General features: G+C 43.2%; 1 protein-coding gene across 3 annotated transcripts in view; it reads left to right on the top strand.

The window, feature by feature from the left end:
• The window catches only part of PSEN2 (presenilin 2), a 32569-nt gene that overhangs the window by 2046 nt on the left and 11751 nt on the right, over positions 1 to 18772 (top strand). Inside the window, exons 3-12 of one of the 3 annotated variants that reach the window (XM_077813668.1) lie at positions 657 to 662; positions 6104 to 6215; positions 6933 to 7097; positions 7834 to 8063; positions 9312 to 9453; positions 11216 to 11283; positions 12782 to 13002; positions 13695 to 13793; positions 17211 to 17288; positions 18216 to 18338. In XM_077813668.1, the coding sequence (XP_077669794.1) occupies positions 657 to 662; positions 6104 to 6215; positions 6933 to 7097; positions 7834 to 8063; positions 9312 to 9453; positions 11216 to 11283; positions 12782 to 13002; positions 13695 to 13793; positions 17211 to 17288; positions 18216 to 18338 (1244 nt within the window). Of the gene's footprint in view, positions 1 to 656; positions 663 to 766; positions 896 to 6103; positions 6216 to 6932; positions 7098 to 7833; positions 8064 to 9311; positions 9454 to 11215; positions 11284 to 12781; positions 13003 to 13694; positions 13794 to 17210; positions 17289 to 18215; positions 18339 to 18772 lie in introns of those variants that run through there. The other 2 variants (XM_077813667.1, XM_077813666.1) reach the window with 2 other exon arrangements.

Here is an 18772-nt window from a genome sequence, read left to right as displayed (position 1 = left end):
GTGATCCTCAAATGAGTGGCCTAGAAAAATTCTCTGGCACATGGTTCTCAGAATGTTTCATAGTGTGAATCAGCATCCAATACACTTACTAGCAGCCTGCCCATTTGCAGTTACATAAAATGATGTAGTGACAGTTTTGTGTGATAGGCTCTGTTACTGGCTGTGGTGACCAAGCTGTATAGGAATGTTGTATAAACTTTAGGCTTTGAAAATGTTGCTGTGGATCACACTGAGATGACGACAAGTGAGACTTCCTTGGCATTAGAAATCCGGCAATCTTTGCAAAAAGAAAGCTAGACCATAGCTAAGGAGTTATTGCTCATCTGAGAAGGGTTTAATTGAGAGCCTGAATTTGGGTATACCTCCCAGAAGGGGAAGGCCTGAAGGTTTCCCATGATGACTAGTGACAGCTTTACTTGACAACGTCCCCATTCTCTGTAAATGGTAATAACTTTCAGGGAACTATTGTAGATATCCATATGCATCCTCTAGCATCCCTACTTGAGGGTGGACTTTTTTCACCTACATGATCCCTACTCTTGCATTCTGCTCTCATACTGGAATTTCCAGAAATGTGGCAGTCCACTCTCCCTACAGCCAACAGAGTTTACTCTGTGGATATGAGACGGGGATTTTACCCTTTTAAAAATGTACAGAGGGAGGTAATAGGAGGATGGGGAAAATCTGCTCTAAGTCATGCATACATCATTCATCTTATCAATATTTGAATTCATATGCTATCTGTTGCAGCAAATGTCTGTCAGACTTTCTACCTGAAGGGAAGCATGTTTGGTCAAAGCAACAAGACTGAAGTGTTTAGATTCCTTGGAACCACAGAGCCAAATCCAGGGGTGGATGATGACAAAATATTTTTGACACCTTGGGGCCCTAGAAGGTATTGGAGTCCATTGTACCACAGCGGGGATAGTCTTACTACATGGTTGGCTGCCTGAAGAGTTTACAGTCTAAATAGACAAGACCGAGGGTGTGAGAAAGGAAGCATTGTTGTTCCAGTTTTACAGATGGGGAGCAGAGGCCTACAGACATGAAGTGCCTTACCCAAAATCATCTTGGAAGCTCTGTGGCAGAGCTTTGAACTGACCCCAGAATTCCTGAGTGCCACTCTAGTGCTTTCACCACAAGACTAACATTCCTCCCCTGGAGCTGACTTCTTAATACCAAGGCAGATGAATTCTATACTGTGTATGATTTAATGGCAAGGTTAGGGTGGGGCACCTTTTGGCTGAGTCACTAAAATTAAGTGTGGTCTGCTCTGCTTGGATATTTAAAAACGTTTACAGGATTTCCTAGCAGACACATTTACTTCATTCTAGGCCAAGATTTCACCTCTCCTCACTCTTTAGAAATATGCTGGTTGATAACTATGTTGCTGTTGGCATATGGTTGATCTAGCACTCTAGGATTCTTGGGATGAAAGACACGCTGTTCACCTACAGTATTTATCACCTCTTCTATTAGGGCTCAGAAACAACTATAACGGTGTAACTGAAACAGGGATGTCTATGCCAGTCCACTGAGCCTGTAACAATAGTTCTGAGAGGTGTGAACTGCCCCAGGTGTTAACTCCAATGCCCAGTAGTGATGATTTAAATGTCAACATTAAGGCCATGTCTACACGAGAGAGCTTACAGCTGTACCGATGCAGATGTGCCACTGTAAGATCTCTTGTGTAGCTGCTCTATGCTGATGGGAGAGAGCTCTTCCATCAACATAATTAAACCACACCCAATGGGCGGCGGTAGCCATGCTGGCGGGAGAAGCTCTCAATTTACTATGATTGATATCTCATTTTGATGCCGTAAGTGGGTGGTGGTTGGGAGTTGGGGGACACATAGTAGTGTCTCCTAATCAAGAAGGAACCAACCCCAGGGAGCCCAGCAGAGCACATGGACGTAATCAGGCCCTGCTGAAGAGGGGCCCAGGCATCACTCAGTTTCATGCTTTGAATGTCTGCACAATCTACTGTGAGCCTCCTGTCATTTTGGTGACTTGCATAAGTGAGGCTTATTTTTGTGGGTGGAGTTTGTAAGAGTAACATCACCTCTGTATTTGTTTTTCCAGTTATTTTCTAAAATCTATCCCCATCCCCCCCTTGGTGTGTTTACCAACAGCAGTGACCCTTGTGATCTAAACTTTAAGGAAAACCTGTTTCTGTTGCTTCAGAGTGGCTCTGTCCGTCCCGTCCCCCCCCCCGGGGCTAAACATAGCTAGAAAAAAAAATAGACCCCCTCACCTAATTACCACCAAAGAGAACTGTATAAGTAGGTCTCAACTTTCAAGTCAATGAGTAAACCTCCTGCCAGTGTAGACCAGCGATTCTGTCCCCTATACATACTGATATTTTAATTTCCAATGAATAAAACAAGGTACAGTACTCTTGTGCAATACAAGGGAGCTTTAGGATGTGCTCCTGTGGAATAAGCCTACAAGGGAAAACTCTACTTGTTGAAGTGGGATAATGTCACAGTGGGTCACATCCTCAGCTCTGTTAAAGTCAGTGGAGCGATAACCAGCTTGACCCACCCTGTGAAATAGATAGGAGAGTTAGAGCCAGGACTACTGGGTTGCATCCCCATCTCTGCTACCTACTAATAGCAATTACTTAGTACCATAGGGTCATCATTCCATTTCACTTTTGTCCTACGGGTCTGCAGGATCAGCCTCTTGACTCTGTTTGCTCTTTTTTTAATATAAACTGAGAGAATTGTAACAACCCCTGGCTCCGCAGAGGAGAAGTAGAAAATGATGTGTGATTTTGTAACTATTAGGATCATATTTAAAACAGGTGTTGGTCTTCCTTATTCACGTTATTCAGAGGCTCATACTTGAGTTGTTTGAACAATATGAAAATGCAGACTTAGCCTGCATTTGTTACTTTTTTTTTTAAGCTGCTATCACTAGTGCCATAAAGGAAGTGTGTTTATCTCAACCTTTCCGGCTTTCTTTCCTAACTTCCTTTTCTGAAGTGTCTTTCCTTCTTCCAGCACGAGCCTAGGAAAACTCATGGTCTATACACAACTTCCATTTGGTAAAATGGACAAATATATCTGGTTCTATGGAAGAAACTTTCTTTGCTTTCTGTTGAGTGGAACTCCCTTGCTGTACTTGGGAGCCAGGAACCCCCTCTTGGTTCATATATACCTCCTTACAGTCGACAGGCCTCATGGAAGCAGTGAACACTAAGCCACCAATCAAAGTGGTGCAGAAACAAACTCTAATAATTTGACATCCTTTTCCTGGCCAGCTGGTGCTTTGTATCTCCATTGTATTTCTGTTTGAAGTTTGAGCTCCTTGAGCCAGGGATCTTCCTCTGCTTTGCACAGACTTAAGCACACTGACAATGCTCAATAAATACATGAGAGAGAGCAGGTTGGATCCTAAAGTCTTACTACTCCGAGGGAGTGCTCACTTCAACATATGAGATGTTTTGTAGCAGACTCTGCTTGAGCTGCTAGACCTGAAATTTGACAGTCCAGAGCACAGCGTTTTAGAATCTGTTAAAAGAAATAGCAGTGTTAGAGAAGCTGACTACCACAGTCTCTGGAAAGGGAGTGTGAATGTCCTTATTTATCCCCATTTTGGGACTATTTACCAACCCCAAGGGGTAAATTCACGTAAGGAAGATGATGCAGAAAGGAAACTGCTTTTTAGGGAATTGATCATCTCTGAGAGTGGTGACCAACTGAAGGGTCAGTTGCTAGTAGGGATCTAGACTAGGCCCTGTAATACTATATTGTGATATCAGAGACTTTACACCAACACACCGTTAACACAAAACTTAATGAACAAGGGAAGGGGGGATTAGTAGAACTATATGGCTTGGTCTGACCTTATTAGCATGATTTGGGATAGAATTACTCTGTCACATCTCTGCATTTCTCCATGGTTTCTTTTATTCCCCTTTCAAAGAGACGCTGTCAAGCTTTTTTAAAACCTGATTTAAAATACAAAATGTCCTTCTGTGTTGTATTACTAGCCCTAAGATTACTGAAACTGCCAACCCCTAAGGTTAGTGAAAGTGGAATACGTTTTGAGAATGTAACTTATTACTTCTGCTATCTGTTTAACTTCTGCGCTTGGCACGATTTTGCTAGTGAAAACAGGCTATTTGGTGTTCCTTCCTGGATCCTGTGCAGTAGCACCACATTGTATTGTCCAGGTTGCAGAAACTGCAGAGGAAAGCTTATACCCAAATAACTGGCTTTCACATACATGTGTGTATGTGGGATGTTCCTGACAATATTTGAGCTATGTAAAACCTAAATTTGGATCCAAACTGCTTGAGACTGGCCTCTTACTCTTCCCTTGGTTCTCTGGCATATACAGAAGCTGTGTGGAGCCATCTCGGCTGCAGTGGTCAGAGGGTTAAATATTTATTATGATCTGGGGGCATGTGTAACCTCACCTTGTCTCACTTCACTGATTCAGAAGTATGTAGTGCCTGGATGATTGCTTACACAACACAAGCCTGACTTCGCCTTTAAAGACTCAACTTCATGTATTCATAACTTGCCTAGTTTCTAGAAGCTTGGGCCTAAATTTTCAAGAAACGTGATTGCATATGCACTCTCACAATTGTCTGATAAGCACCCATCAGCAGGTGACTTGCACATGCAAGATGGACAGGCACAAAAGTGAAAAATGCTCTTGAACTTGGGTCATTAGGTTTTATTCTACTGAGTGAGAACACAGCACTATTGTGAAGCAGCCCAAGACTGAGTGCTTCTGCCATCTCTTCCACTTCTGAACTGTATTGCTTTTATTGATAATGCAGGAATTACACTGATACTTCAGGCTTTGAAGGGAAGGTAGGGAAGACTCTTCTGGAAAGAGTATATCACTTGGGAGATGGATTTTCTTTCTGAAATTTCCTCTTTGTGGGGGAATGGACAAAGTGAATGAAGATCAGGAGTTGTGGGGGAAAGGGAATTGCTTAATTCCTCCTAAAGCGAAACACAGTGAGAAGAAAGTGGAATCTCCGAGGTATCTTTCAGGTGACCACATCTGAAACTCTAGGCTATGCTCTCTCCCAGGAGGTCCCGCTGTTTGGACCATGAGTGTGAGAGTCAGGACTTGTTCTGACTCTTGATTTAGTCTGTGACTGTGGCCAAGTCACTGAGCTTCTCTGTACTTCACTTCAAGTTTAAAAGGGAGACAATATCTACCTCTTGGTCCATGTTGGGCTCCTTTGTCATGATCCCTGGATTAAATGCTCTATAGATGTCATGGAGAATCACATGCTTAGAGCTTTTAAATGAATCGGTTCAAACTGTCCAATGTCTGAAAGATTTGGTTTTGCCCTCACTGAGAGTAGCCTGAAAAATGAATTTTGTCATTTCTGGTTAGCAGCCCCTCTAAGCTGAACTGTGAAATACTAAAATGAATTCTCCTGGATTGAACTGTCCTGAACCTGATGGAGTGCAAAAGCCTCTTTGATAGAGATGAGAGGGGCGAAGTAGGTGCATTCTTAGGGTTGACTGAAATCATGGTATCCTTGGCTAATGCAGGGATGCAAGAGTCTCTCCAGTGGAAAAATTAATGTTGTTCCTCTTGAATCTTCTCCATGTCACTTGTTATTTCTGAGTAGCAGCGTATGGAATCTGGCCAAAACAATGAAATCTGTGCTGTTAAACTCCAAGTTGTTTCCCTTCCAAGTGTCTTGCTCTTTTTCTATGAAACAATACAGCTGGGACAATGCTGGCTAACTTGCAGTGAGAAAGAGCTCCTCTTTCAAGAAACTAGTTTTCTTACCATGCTTGGTGTGGGAGGGGAATCATTCCCTAGGAAATTCATAAGGCTGCTAGATACAGTAAAAGCTTTATCTGGCATGTTGGGGAGTGCTGGTAACTAGATGTGTTTTTTTTTTTTTTTTTTTAAACTTAACTGAGAGGGAGAGTGTGCGGGGTTGGGGCATGGGAGGGGTGTGGGCTCTGGGAGGGAGTTTGAGTACAGGAGGGGGCTCAGGGAAGGGGGTTGGGGTACGGGAGGGGTTTTGGAGTGCTGGATCCAGGTGGCGCTCACCTCTGGCAGCTCCCTGGAAGCAGCGATCTGTCCCTGCTGCTCCTAGGGATGGCCAATGGAGCTGTGGAGGCGGTGCCTGTGGGTGGAGGCAGTCCGCAGTGCTGCCTGCTGCACCTCTACCTGGAAGACAGCAGGGAGAAGGTCACTGCTTCCAGGGAGCCACACAGAGCCAGGTAGGGAACCTGCTGGCCCTGCACCAACCGGACTATAAACCGAACTTTCTATGAAGATTAGAAATGCCAGGTTATAGAGCTTTCCTGTTGGTACAGGACCAGATAACACAGCTTTTACTGTACTTACATTTCAACAGATTGGCTTAACTATAGCCCAGGCTCTTAGCGACCAAAAATTTACCGCTGTCTGGCTGCTGCTCATTGATCTAACCTGTGGGCATTGGACGCACTCTCCTTTCGAGCAGACAAATGACGGCTCACAACTGGCAGTTGACAGAGGTGAAGCTTTGGTTAGGCCATGGCAATTGAACTGCTTTCGAACCTTTAGAGGTGCTTCTTCTGTCTCAAAGTCAAGGCACCGTGGCAAGGAGGAGAGAACAGCTGTAGCAGCCATGCATGCTGTGACTAAAGAGAGGACTTGACTCTCGCTTGGCTGCTAATTAGGCACTGAATTTCACTTCCCCATCCAACTGCGTAAAAGACAAAACAGGAACCACCCCACTCCCCCACCACTATCTAATTTCATCTAGAGCATGATGCATTTTTCAATATGCAAGTTTATTATGTTGTACTAAGATAAGTAGTCACAACCCCTGCAAGAACATCCCCATTAGAATTGCACTTCTTGCCCATATCTCCAATTCTGTGTCTGTGGCTTTTAGTTTGTATCATGACTTTAATGTTTTCTCTCTCTCCTCTTGTTGTGTTTGGTTCTAGGCATTGTATGAGAGACTGATGATGATCACATTCATGAACAGTTCAGACAGTGAAGAGGAAGCCTGCAATGAGAGAACATCGCTGATATCAGCAGAGAGCCCTCCTGCAGCCACCTACCAGGATGGGCTGCAAGCACCAGAAGCAGCAGAGACACAGACATACAGGGTAGGTCTGCAATGCGTCTAGAAAGAGAGAAAATGTGGTATGATGCCATTGCTGCTCTGCTGAATAGATCACTTAGTGCCTTCCAGTGTATCCTAGAGTCGGTCAGGCCTCATTTCAGAGGTACTGCAGTGTGTATTTCTTAAATAACAGCAATAGTCACTTCTTTCCCTGTCTCTTCATGCCCCTCCCCTCCCAGTTGCTAGAGCTGTGAGTTTTAAGCATGATCTGATACCCGTGACTTTCCTGAGGGGTGTTCTCTCTGGACCTTTAATTAAACAACAAGGAAGCTAAAACTAGCTGGCTGAGCTATTCTCCAGAGCTTCCTCAGTACTGGGCAAACAAAACAGATGTTAAATAGGATCTTATGCAAGTAATAGTGAAGCAGCCATGTAATGCAAGGACAGGATTGCTGAGAGAACAGATTCAAATGGTTGGGCATCAGACTCTTCAGCTAGAATTTCCTTCAGTTCAAATTGTGTGCACTGCCCCCTCCCCATTTTAAATGTCTGTAGACTTATGCTTTACACTTTATTAAAAAAAAAAAAAAATCCAGTTCATAGCATGTCTGATGCAGGTGATGTTTGCATCGCTAGTCATAGGGCTTACATGCTCACTTCCATGTAGTGAGAGCTTTCTGTTGTTTTATAGGGTGTTACTGTGTGTCACCAGGAAATGAGTGAATGCTTTGCATGGACAATAAAAAGGGTCTTATGCGTACTCTAACCTCTCTTTACAGAAGAGGCATACTGGTGGCAGTTGTAGCCCTAGTGATGCTGACAGCGGTAATTCTGACTCAGGACTTCCAGTAAGAGACATTGCTGTGGACAATAAGGAGGAGGAGGAACTGACCCTGAAATATGGAGCAAAGCATGTGATCATGCTCTTTGTGCCTGTCACACTGTGTATGATTGTTGTCGTTGCCACCATAAAGTCAGTGCGCTTCTACACTGAGAAAAATGGGCAGTTGTAAGTAGGTTCCTAAAAGCAGCGTGTGTGTGTGGCTGTGATCTCTTGCATTACAAACACGTTCTGTGTCCATATATGTAGAGATGTGTGCACCCAGAGGCCTTCCACAATGGGATGAGAGAACCTTTACCCACTCGGTTAAAAACCTAACTCTGTAAACAGGCAAAGACTTCATTCTTTTGAACTGGGCTAAATATACTAAGTTCAGCTGACAGGAATGGACCCTAATGTATCCGTTACAAACCAATGGGGGGAGAGGGCACTGGAAGTTCAGAGAGTCATCTGGGTAGGACTTAAACTGATTTAACTCTGGCTACCTCAGAAATTGTGATGAGGCTGCTTCCCGCTGCATTGTAAGAACTCAGGTTGGATTCCTCCCCTCCCACCCGTTTTGTTTTGTTTTTTTTTGTTTTAGGCACCAGCTGGCAGCAAATGTGACATAGCACACTCGGGTGGACGGAAAAGTGTGTCTCACTGCTGAACGATCTCTGTGGCTTTTAAAGACTCGTGTTAATAGGCACAGAGAGTTCCATCCAGCCCTCTTGACCAGGACCGTGACTGAGGGCATTCTTGGGGCTGTAACAGGGGGCTGGAGGATGTTTCATAAGGGGATTAAAAGGGGACTGGCATTTCCCTTGAATATAGCTGAAGGAAGCAATGTTAGGATGTGTGGAAAAACAAGAGAGACTAATACTCTAGAAATCAATGGTGCAATCTTAACCGTTATCACACAAAATGTACAGCAGAAACAGAAGGGTCCAGAGACAAGCAATAAAAATTACTAGTGGCCTGGAGAGACCTCCGTATGCAGAAAGAATGAAAAGTCTTCTAAATAAAGATGCTGAAGTTAATGGTCTCTTCCCTTATAAAAAGAAAAGGAGGACTTGTGGCACCTTAGAAAACAACAAATTTATTTGAGCATAAGCTTTCATGAGCATTGGATGCATGAAGTGAGCTGTAGCTCACGAAAGCTTATGCTCAGATAAATTTGTTCTCTAAGGTGCCACCAGTACTCCTTTTCTTTTTGCAGATACAGACTAATGCGGCAGCTGCTGTGAAATCTTCCCTTATCGTGATTCATAGGGTTCTCTGCTGTGGGTGCTCTCTAAGCACACTCTGGGGATTAGGGCTGGGATTCCAGTGATCATGGGAGTCACACACGGACATTGGAGGACACAGTTTATCTTGGTGGCGGTGTAATAGCATAGTACGTACCTGTCTACTACGCTGCGTCTCTTTGCTCTGCAGGATCTACACCCCTTTTAGTGAAGATACACCTTCCATGGGCCAGCGTCTCCTGAACTCCGTGCTGAATACCATCATAATGATCAGTGTTATCATCGTGATGACAGTGTTCCTAGTTGTGCTGTATAAATATCGTTGTTACAAGGTGAGGTATTTATGCTGGACAAAATAGAAGTCCTATAGTAATCAGTGAAGCATCCCAAACTAGTTTTGAGAGGACTTGTGCGTTGGGGAGAGACGTATGGGCATTACATTAGTTCTTCTCCTAGATTTTACACAGAATAGGAATCTCCTTCTAGAGTAGCCATTACCAGCAATTAATGACTTCATTATCCTCTCTTCACAGCCAGTGGGCATTCACAGATAACTAATGTGAGGCTGGCTTTATTTTTTTTGACTGTTGGGAGCTCATAGCTAGATGGGTTTTTTTTGTTTTTGTAGAGTAAAACTAAAACCACACAGGCCCCATCTCCTCCACTCTTGTGTAACACCCTGTGTGACTATGCAACAGCTGTTTGAGTTTTAGTCAAAGTTCTACACTGAACAGAGACTGCATTTTTTCTGTCTCCATTTCTTGCAGTTGGTTTTGAGATATGGTCAGTCTCTGGAATTTTTTAAGTACTTGAGAAAGTACACTTCCCATGTAACAGAGCTGTAAAAGTGCTCTGTCTAGGCTCCAAGTTAACCTGGAGCCTAATTTATTAAAACTTGTGGATTTTTCTACTCCCCCCCCCCCCCCCCAAGGTATCCTCTCCTATAAGTAAAAGGTCTGTGATTTTTTTTGTACTATAGTCTCCATTTTGGCTTGAATCCTGTAGCTTTGAGTGAAGAGGTTTCAGAGTTTAAACTCTGTCCTGACTGATATTAGCAAATGAAGATGTTTTGATATAGCTACACTGTCCCATCAGTTTCCTCCTTTTCAAGAGTGTGAGACCAGCTTTCTGAGGAAGTGGATAGTTCCTGGCTGTGAGGATTGGTTGGAGTTGTCTATGGTGGGTGGGGTGGGGGGAGGAAGAGGAGAGTTGTTTGAGGAAAAGGCAAATTCAGTTCTTGTCATGTTGTGTAAAGTGGCAGCAGGCTGCCCAGGAAGAGATGTGAGATTTCATTTATGGGGTAAGCGGGAGGCTAGAAATTGTGTGTGTGTGTGAGAGAGAGTGTGAAACTTGAACATACTAGTAGCTGAATGTCTTCCCAGAGGATAGAGAGGGAGAAATCGATCAAAAACAGAACCCTGTGGGGACACCAGCAGGCTATGGGGGAGGAGGGGAACTTACTAAGAGGTCAGGTGTGGAGGCAGAAGAACAATCTGAGCACAGTTGTGAAAGCCCAAGGAGGAAGTGATCAGCTGTGAAAGCAGAAGATAAGTTTATCAGGATAACTGCTGATAATAGGAGCCCTCCTCTGGCTTTGAGGAGCCAGTCATTGGTGATTTGAACCAGATAACCAACCTACCTACCTGCTGTATTTTCCACTCCATGCATCTGATGAAGTGGGTTCTAGCCCACGAAAGCTTATGCCCAAATAAATCTGTTTAGTCTCAAAGGTGCCACAAGGACTCCTCGTTCTTTTTGTTGAACCAGGGAAGTTTCAATGTTGTGGAGAGGTTGGAGGTCAGACTGCAGTGGATCCAAAAGGGAGTTGGTGGAGAGGAAGTCAAAGCAGAAGGGTGCAGGCTCAAAGAGCTTGGAAAGAAAGATAAGAATAGAGAGAGGGTGAGGTAACTGGGTAGCCCAGGGGGATCCCTCTCCCTTCTCTATGGAGTGTACAGTGTATTGAAGGAAAGAGGAAGACTGTCAAAGGCTGGCAACCTGTGGATGTCCCTGACCACACTGGTGCACGCAACAGTACATCATGGGGAGAAAGCTATCCAGCCATGTCAGCTACTCTCTTGTCTTTCCATTGAACAGTTTATCCACGGTTGGCTGATTCTTTCATCACTGATGCTGCTGTTCCTTTTCACCTACATCTATCTAGGGTAAGTGCAAACATTCTGCTTGTACTGTAGTAAAGTTTTACTGTCTACTGCAACCACGAGGGTTTAATGAATTCAATTACTAATTTGTACCAAGAAAAACAATGGTCTCTCCATCTCTCAGCAAAGACTGAAGAGTACTTGTAGTGAGGCTGCCTGTTGCTCAGACTTCATTGTCTTTACAAAACGTGCTACGGTCCATCAGCTAGCATGCTGACAAAATATTGTCAAGCAAACTAAGCCTCAGTGGACAGTAAAAACTATGACAGGTTTCACAGTAGCAGCTGTGTTAGTCTGTATCCACAAAAAGAAAAGGAGTACTTGTGGCACCTTAGAGACTAACCAATTTATTTGAGCATAAGCTTTCGTGAGCTACAGCTCACTTCATCGGATGCATTCAGGGAAAATACAGTAGCTCACGAAAGCTTATGCTCAAATTTGTTAGTTTCTAAGGTGCCACAAGTACTCCTTTTTCTTTTTTTAGTAAAAACTATGGTTGCCTTATCTTTGCTTTTTAAAAATGGTTTATTTTGCTAATTTGCAACAGTCTTCCAGTCATTAGTGTGAAGTGCTGAGGTTCTGATGTACCCTCCCCCAGAAGGCTCCCTGTTTGGAGAGGGTGCTGTCACTGAAGTTTGCCACTTGAATAGTGAGCTCTCAAAATGGGCTGTTTGGTGCAGTAGTGGTACCTGAGAGCTGGGCCTGAGAGGTTGTTGTTTTTTGTTTTTTTGGTGGTTTTTTCTCTGATGTGGGGGATACTCTGACTTGACAGTGTGCCTTATTTTACTCTCTAACCACATCTCTGCAAATTTTTCTTTCCCCTTAACTTCAGTGCTGGGTCACACACCTCACATCTAGCTTGCTAATGATATATTTATTTTGTCTTGAAAATTGTACCTTGCACAGGCCATTTCTCGTTTGCCATCTCTACTAAATGCTGTCCACGCTGCTGCATTCTTATTTTCAGCTATGTCTGGAAATTTTGCTCGCTTGAGTGAGCAATCCAGTCTTTGGTGTGTTTCGCTATCCATCCCAAAGTGTAAGGCAAGGCAGTACTTGTGTGCTATCTAGTGTCCACCCTACTGCCATAAAACTATAGAGAACTGGAAGCAGCCATTGACTGCAAGGCAAGTGGGCAATTAGTGATGGGAAGCAATGATGGCACCTTCTGCTGTGGGTGAGAGCAATGAGTTTGTGGAACTGTTGCTGCTTCCAGCTGGGCCGTGTGATTACCCATCAGCCCACATTTGACAGCATGGCCTTCAGTTTCTGAGTGGCCAGCTATGGCACTGTAGAGGAGTCTGATGCTGGGAATGGGGAGACTCATCTTACCAATCTCTCACAGCCCTTCTCTTGGGCAAGTGGAATTTTTTAATTCAGGACCTGACCTGCTTCATCTTAGTCAGGCCTGAGATATGCCTGTTTGACTAGTGCCATGAAGGTGTCTTGCTTGTCAGTTGCATATTGCTTAGCTAAATCACCCTTTGGTTTTGTTCTGCAGCGAAGTGCTGAAGACCTACAATGTGGCTATGGATTACCCCACCTTGTTCTTTGTCATCTGGAATTTTGGAGCTGTTGGGATGATTTGTATCCACTGGAAGGGTCCCTTGCACCTCCAGCAGGCCTATCTTATTATGATCAGTGCGCTGATGGCATTGGTTTTCATTAAATATCTACCCGAATGGTCAGCGTGGGTCATTCTAGGAGCCATTTCAATTTATGGTAAGGCTTGGATGTGACTGTTATAATGTGTCTTTAACTAACATGCAGAACCTATGCAGGAGGAATGACTGAATTTATGAAACTCCTTGGTGTGGGCAGTGGGCTTTACCAGGAGTAACCTGGCAGTAATGCAAAATTCATTAGCTCGTTATTGGGAAATCCCAGATTTTGGCATTAAGTAAAGTGTGGCTGTACCTGCAGAACTGGGGGAAACTTACCCCAGGTGACATTCTAAATGGTTTGGAGCTTTGAAGGGGTTAAGGTGGCTCACAGGAATGAAATGTACAAGTGACATGAACTATATAAAAGACAAAATAATAAGGGTCTTGAACCAATGGGTCTTGAAATGTGAATAAAACTATCTGATCCTGTACACCTCAAGTACACTATAGTCTCATTTTAAGGAAATGAAGGCCTGTTTGAGGCCACTTATAATGTTAGCACGCTGAAAAATCTTATAACATTGAACTGGGAGACTGTATTTCAGCAAAGGGGATCTTCAAGCAGAGACTAATTATGAGATGGTGTTATGCTAATCTTACCAACTTTACATCATGACTGTTGTGCGTGAAATATCTCTAGATGCCATTTTGAAGAGAGATGAGGGGCAGGGGTGGAAATTGCCCATTAGATTTGAAATATACAGAACATGTGGCTTGAGATTGGAGACTCTGGCCCTTTTCTCTTCACAGATCTGATCGCTGTGCTGTGTCCCAGAGGGCCACTGAGAATGCTGGTAGAAACTGCACAGGAGAGAAATGAACCTATATTTCCTGCACTAATATATTCTTGTGAGTAATCACTTCTAGATTTGAATGCTAATGTTTTAACTGGATTTATATCCATTCCAAGCTTATAACCACACTGTACCAATGAGCGGCATTTTTCTTAGCTCCTTGCTCTCAAAACTAGCATTTATAAAGGTGTTGGGTAGTTCAAGTTAACTAGTGGTCAACTAACTAAAACTACAATATGGCCACAAACCTTAGTCTAGACGTACCCTTAGAAATCCAGTTGTTTAAATGCTGATTTACCAGTTTTTATCACTTTAAATAACATTGGCATATGTGTTGTGTGGGTTATAGTCAACATCTTTCAAGATAGAAATCAGCCTATTGTGGTATTAAACACAAGCTATGTCAGAACATTAAAGCTGCAAAGTCAAGCACTCCTATCTAGGAAATGTCAAAATAAAGGTTTCCTGTGCACTTTGCATTACGTAGCATTCCTATGTTCAAAGCACACATCCCATTGACTTCAGTTGCAGTTGTGAGTGCTGAACACTTCTGCAAATCAGGCTGTAGGGGTCTCAAGTCGGGCATGCAGAAGATGAGGAGGAATACACCATTTAGCTTTTCACAGGTGGTCACTTGGTTTTAAGTGACTTGCCCAGCATGCTGCAGGCACTCCGTGGCAGAGGCAGGGATAGAATCCAATTCTACAGGGCAGCATTCAGCTGCCTGAACCATGATACTGTCCTTTCTCTTCCTGCAATCCCCTCCCTCATTCACCACACACCTTCTAACTCTGCAACAAATGAAGCAGGGGTCCTTTGACAACAGGCCCTTCCACTACACAAACCTTGATTCGTCGTTGGTGCGGGTCCATCTTGTGCATTGAATGAAGCAGGGTCCAACAGGTAAAAAGTGATTATGCAATTACAGACCATATAATGTATGTGCACAAGAGGGTTATGCTGTAAGGTGCTGGAGCATGCCCACTGTGCACACAATATTCAGAGACTTTAGCTGCTAAATTGTAAGAAGTCTTCACTGAGCATGTGCAAGCCAAGATTTTTTTCAGAAGCTTAAAACTGGGCCAAAATTGGGGAGATGTTCACATGAACAGCAAAATTCACCTCCTTAACACACAGGCTACCCTCTGCTAAATTTGAAGTTCATGCTCCAAAGCACGGTGGTACTAGAATTTCTCTCAAAGGTCACCAGATTTTTTTTAATTTATTTTTTTTAATATGAGTGAATAACTTTTTTTTTTTTAGCCTCATCTTGCGAACAGCTACAGTCTTTTGGTTGATGCGTTCCAAAAAAAAATTCAACAATAGGCATGTGCCCAGTGTGGAAAATTCAGCTCAAGCCATAAACTTTGGTAACGTTTATAAGCAACTGAAAGCAGGGAGTTATGGGAGATGTCAGGCAACCTTTGTAATAGGTGGTGCTACCAATCCCACTTAGAAGATTTCTGCCTTAGAAGGTGGTATGCATGAGAACCAATGTCTCCTTCACAGAATCAGAAGTTCTAGAGAGAAACTTAAATCATCTGATTTGCACTAATATTTTAGCAGGTGACCACTGGACACAAAGGAAACCCATTTATGCTGTGTTGATCCCTGCATAGATCTCTGAACTGGTATCTTTAAGGGTATAGTCTTATATTAGCCAGTACAGGGCAATAGCTGTTAAAAAGTTTCCCAGCTACCTTCTTCTTTGTCATGTCCAATGCCTTAGAGAAATTTGGCCTGCATGCCCCAGATGTTGCATTGCTATGACCACACCCATGCCTAAGAAACCTGTGTGCAACAGTCCTGACAGCAGAATTACTCTGTAGCATTCCTGCAGTTAGCCTCTGTGCTTTTTCTGTCTTGTACGGGTAAATCTCTACCATTATCACACTGAGCACCTTTCAGTAGTGCATGAAGTAACATCTGTCATGTGGCTGGTTCTTTCTCTTCCTCCCTCCAGGGGGAGAATTGCAGGTGCAGTGTAGCTTGTTGTTGCTGGTTGTTACCCACTTTCATGGGGAAGCAGAGGGTAACTTTTTATTGGTGCAGTATTTCCCCTGCTCCCCCCATTTTTAAAATATATTCTTCAGAAAAGGCACAGTTACTTCAAAGGGCTTAGGACCTGTGCTGTTTAATGGTCTCACACCTTAACTAAGACATTAAATCCATGCTGAGGGGTTTTTCTTCAGGTGTGGGGATTTTCTTTATCTCTTATTAGCCTACCCAGATTTCCTGTGCTGACAAACCTCTTACCAGGTTCCACCCTAAAAGGGAAGTGAAATGCTTATGTTAATAAATCCCTAAGATAGGGGGCTGCTTATGAGAGCAGTGATGCTATGGCTGGTACCACAGTAACATTGCTGCAGAAGTTATCTGACTGGCACTGAATATATGAGCATCCTGTATCTAAAGAGGTTCATCAGTCTGGCAGGTGGAAATTGACATAGGCTAATACAGCTGCTCTTTAATTAAGCCTTTTCCTGGTTCATCCTGCTGCCATGGAGTGATTTGGAAAGGACTCCTTTGGGATGTTGTGCTTTTTTTTTTTAGCAAGGCTTCTGTTATGCTGGGGGAGTGAGAGAGGCAGGGGGAGAGGTCTGGATAAAGTCGGACTCTCAGCACAGCTAATAAATCAAGAACGTCTTCCGTTGGAGAAGGAAAAAACACAGAAAACAGTAACTCAACAAAAAGCTTTGCCTGACATCCGTGTTTCCGTTGTAAGCCCACAGTCCGTGGAGGCTTCCTTGCCGCAACTGAGCCTCGAATGGAATCTGTCTTTATATTTGCCTTGGTATTCTCAGAAACCATAAAGAAACCAGAGCCCTAGTGCACATCTCAAGTAAACTTCTGCTTCTTTTCTGATCTTAAAAAGGCGCCTGCCTTCCTTATTTTAGTGAACCATCTCAAAAGTAAACCCCAAGGCTGCCCTTGGATATTCCCACTTACCTCCCAGGAGGCTCCCAACATCCCCCTTACAGAAAAACAAGAGGGAAGGGGTGGCCAATCAGAAATAAACAGAAAAACCTCTTGCCACCCTAGGTAAGTGGGTTGCAGCATTCTCTCATTACCAAAGAATGTTACAGAAAACCTACCACTATCCCTCCCTTAGTGGCACTATTTCCTGGGCCACCTCTTTCCTTTAGCACTTCAAGTGAAGGAGATGAGGATCTGGGGCCTTGGCTTTCTGAGAGCCATAGAAAACAAAATGGCTTCCTTGCATGCAATAACTTGTGGTCTGAGTACTGATACCTGTAATATGCTGTCTCCTATCTTGCTAAGTAAATGACTAGGGAATAGGAATATGCCAACCAAGATGTGGGTTTTGAGTGTGTTTCCCTGGGGTGATTGTTTAGTTTCTTTGCCTGCTGTGTAAAATTCAGGATAAAAGTAGAGCCACTAAAATACTGTCTAGCTCCTCTGAACAGTCAGTGACCTATAATTTTCTACACATTATTTCTTTTCCCTACAGCTGCTATGGTGTGGACAGTAGGAATGGCAAAGCCAGACTCAGCATCAAGGGACCTTACTCAGCAGACGTGGGATTCAGGTCCGTTTTGCTCTTAACGGAGAACTATGTATTGTAGTTAGTGTCTTTGGTTTTCAAATTGCAAATCTGTGGCGCAATAAGCTTGTGCATGTTTTGCAGTTTTTCTATTGCATGCTAGACAGGACTGTAGTAGAACCTCAGTGATTTGTTTTCTCTCTCAAATCCTCACCTGGCTTGTCAATAAAGATTAGCAGAGTGCTGTAGGGAAGTCTGGTGTTAAGGCTTCATTACTTTTTTATAAAAGTGTTTTCTAATATGTATTAAAGTGCAGCTAGTAAAACCCCAATTATCTAAGTGCTTGGGGCACTACTGGATTTTTCACGTAGTGGGGGCTGGATAATTAGTTTGCTTTAGATTGTAAGTTTAAAGCCAAACTACATATCTTAAAAATGAATGAGCTAAACCTGATGTATGATGTAGTCTTGGGGCATGAGTGGGTTTTACTATAAATGGTTTTCCCATTTAATCACTAAAAATAGCTGCTTCTGTTGTGCTTCAGAAGCCAGTAGTAGCTCTCTTAAACAGTGTTTCCTTTTTTTTAAGAAAGGAAACAAAACAAATGGACCTTAAGGCTTGATAACTAGGAACACTTTTATATTCAGAATAAACCAAGCTAAACTAGATTGCTGCTCTACACTTAGTACATTGACCAATCACGCCCTGGTATGATGGCATCTTTACTATTTCTGATGATACTGTAGGGGGCATGCACTCTCGACAAAGCCATTTAGAATCTGTATTTAATCCAGTCCTAATGAACACTACAGTTTGTACACTGAGACTTCACCCACTCATCCCTGGTTTGGTATGGAGAAGCCCCTTCATAAAGGCTGCTTACTTCATGTTTCTCAAAACATGTTAATGTAGATGCCTTCGTTTTGTCTCTTCTTTGTTGTGGTGTTTGGTGTGTTTTTTGGGGGAACCCAGCTGAAGACATGAGAGAGATCAATGACAATCCTGCATACGTGGAGTCCGAAATCTCCGAGGCCAGGAGTCCAGCTCCAACCCATCCAACCACTTCCTTATTAGAGGAGCTGGAAGAGGAGGAAAGTAAGGCAAACAAGTCATGAAAACTTGCTTTTAAATGGCGTCCTGCCATACACAATAAGAGTCAAATTCTCCTACTCACATTGGGAGCACCTTGCTCTGAGTAGTTCTATTGAAACGAATGGGAGTATCTGAACAGTAAGATAATGACTGAATGTGAGTAAGAAGGGTATCAGAATCTGACTCAAAATGACTTTCATGCTGCAATATCTATTCTAACTATGCTTAGAACAGGAGGCCCTTATACCTAAGGGCTGGTCTTCACACAGTTGTTTGTGTGGCTTTTTGTTTTGGTACCAATTTAATCATATCAGTTTAGAAATTGATGTAAGTATATTGTTTTCTAAATGGCTGTCGTTGTCAGGGGAACGCCCCTAGGGTGGATGCAGTTATAATTAAGGCTACATTTTAGTCATGGGTATTTTTAATAAAAGTCA

Source organism: Eretmochelys imbricata, chromosome 3 (genome assembly GCF_965152235.1).
Source record: "Eretmochelys imbricata isolate rEreImb1 chromosome 3, rEreImb1.hap1, whole genome shotgun sequence".
Taxonomy (NCBI): Eukaryota; Metazoa; Chordata; order Testudines; family Cheloniidae; genus Eretmochelys; species Eretmochelys imbricata.
Note: the sequence above shows the minus strand (reverse complement) of the source record. Positions and strands in the feature narration are given on the sequence as shown.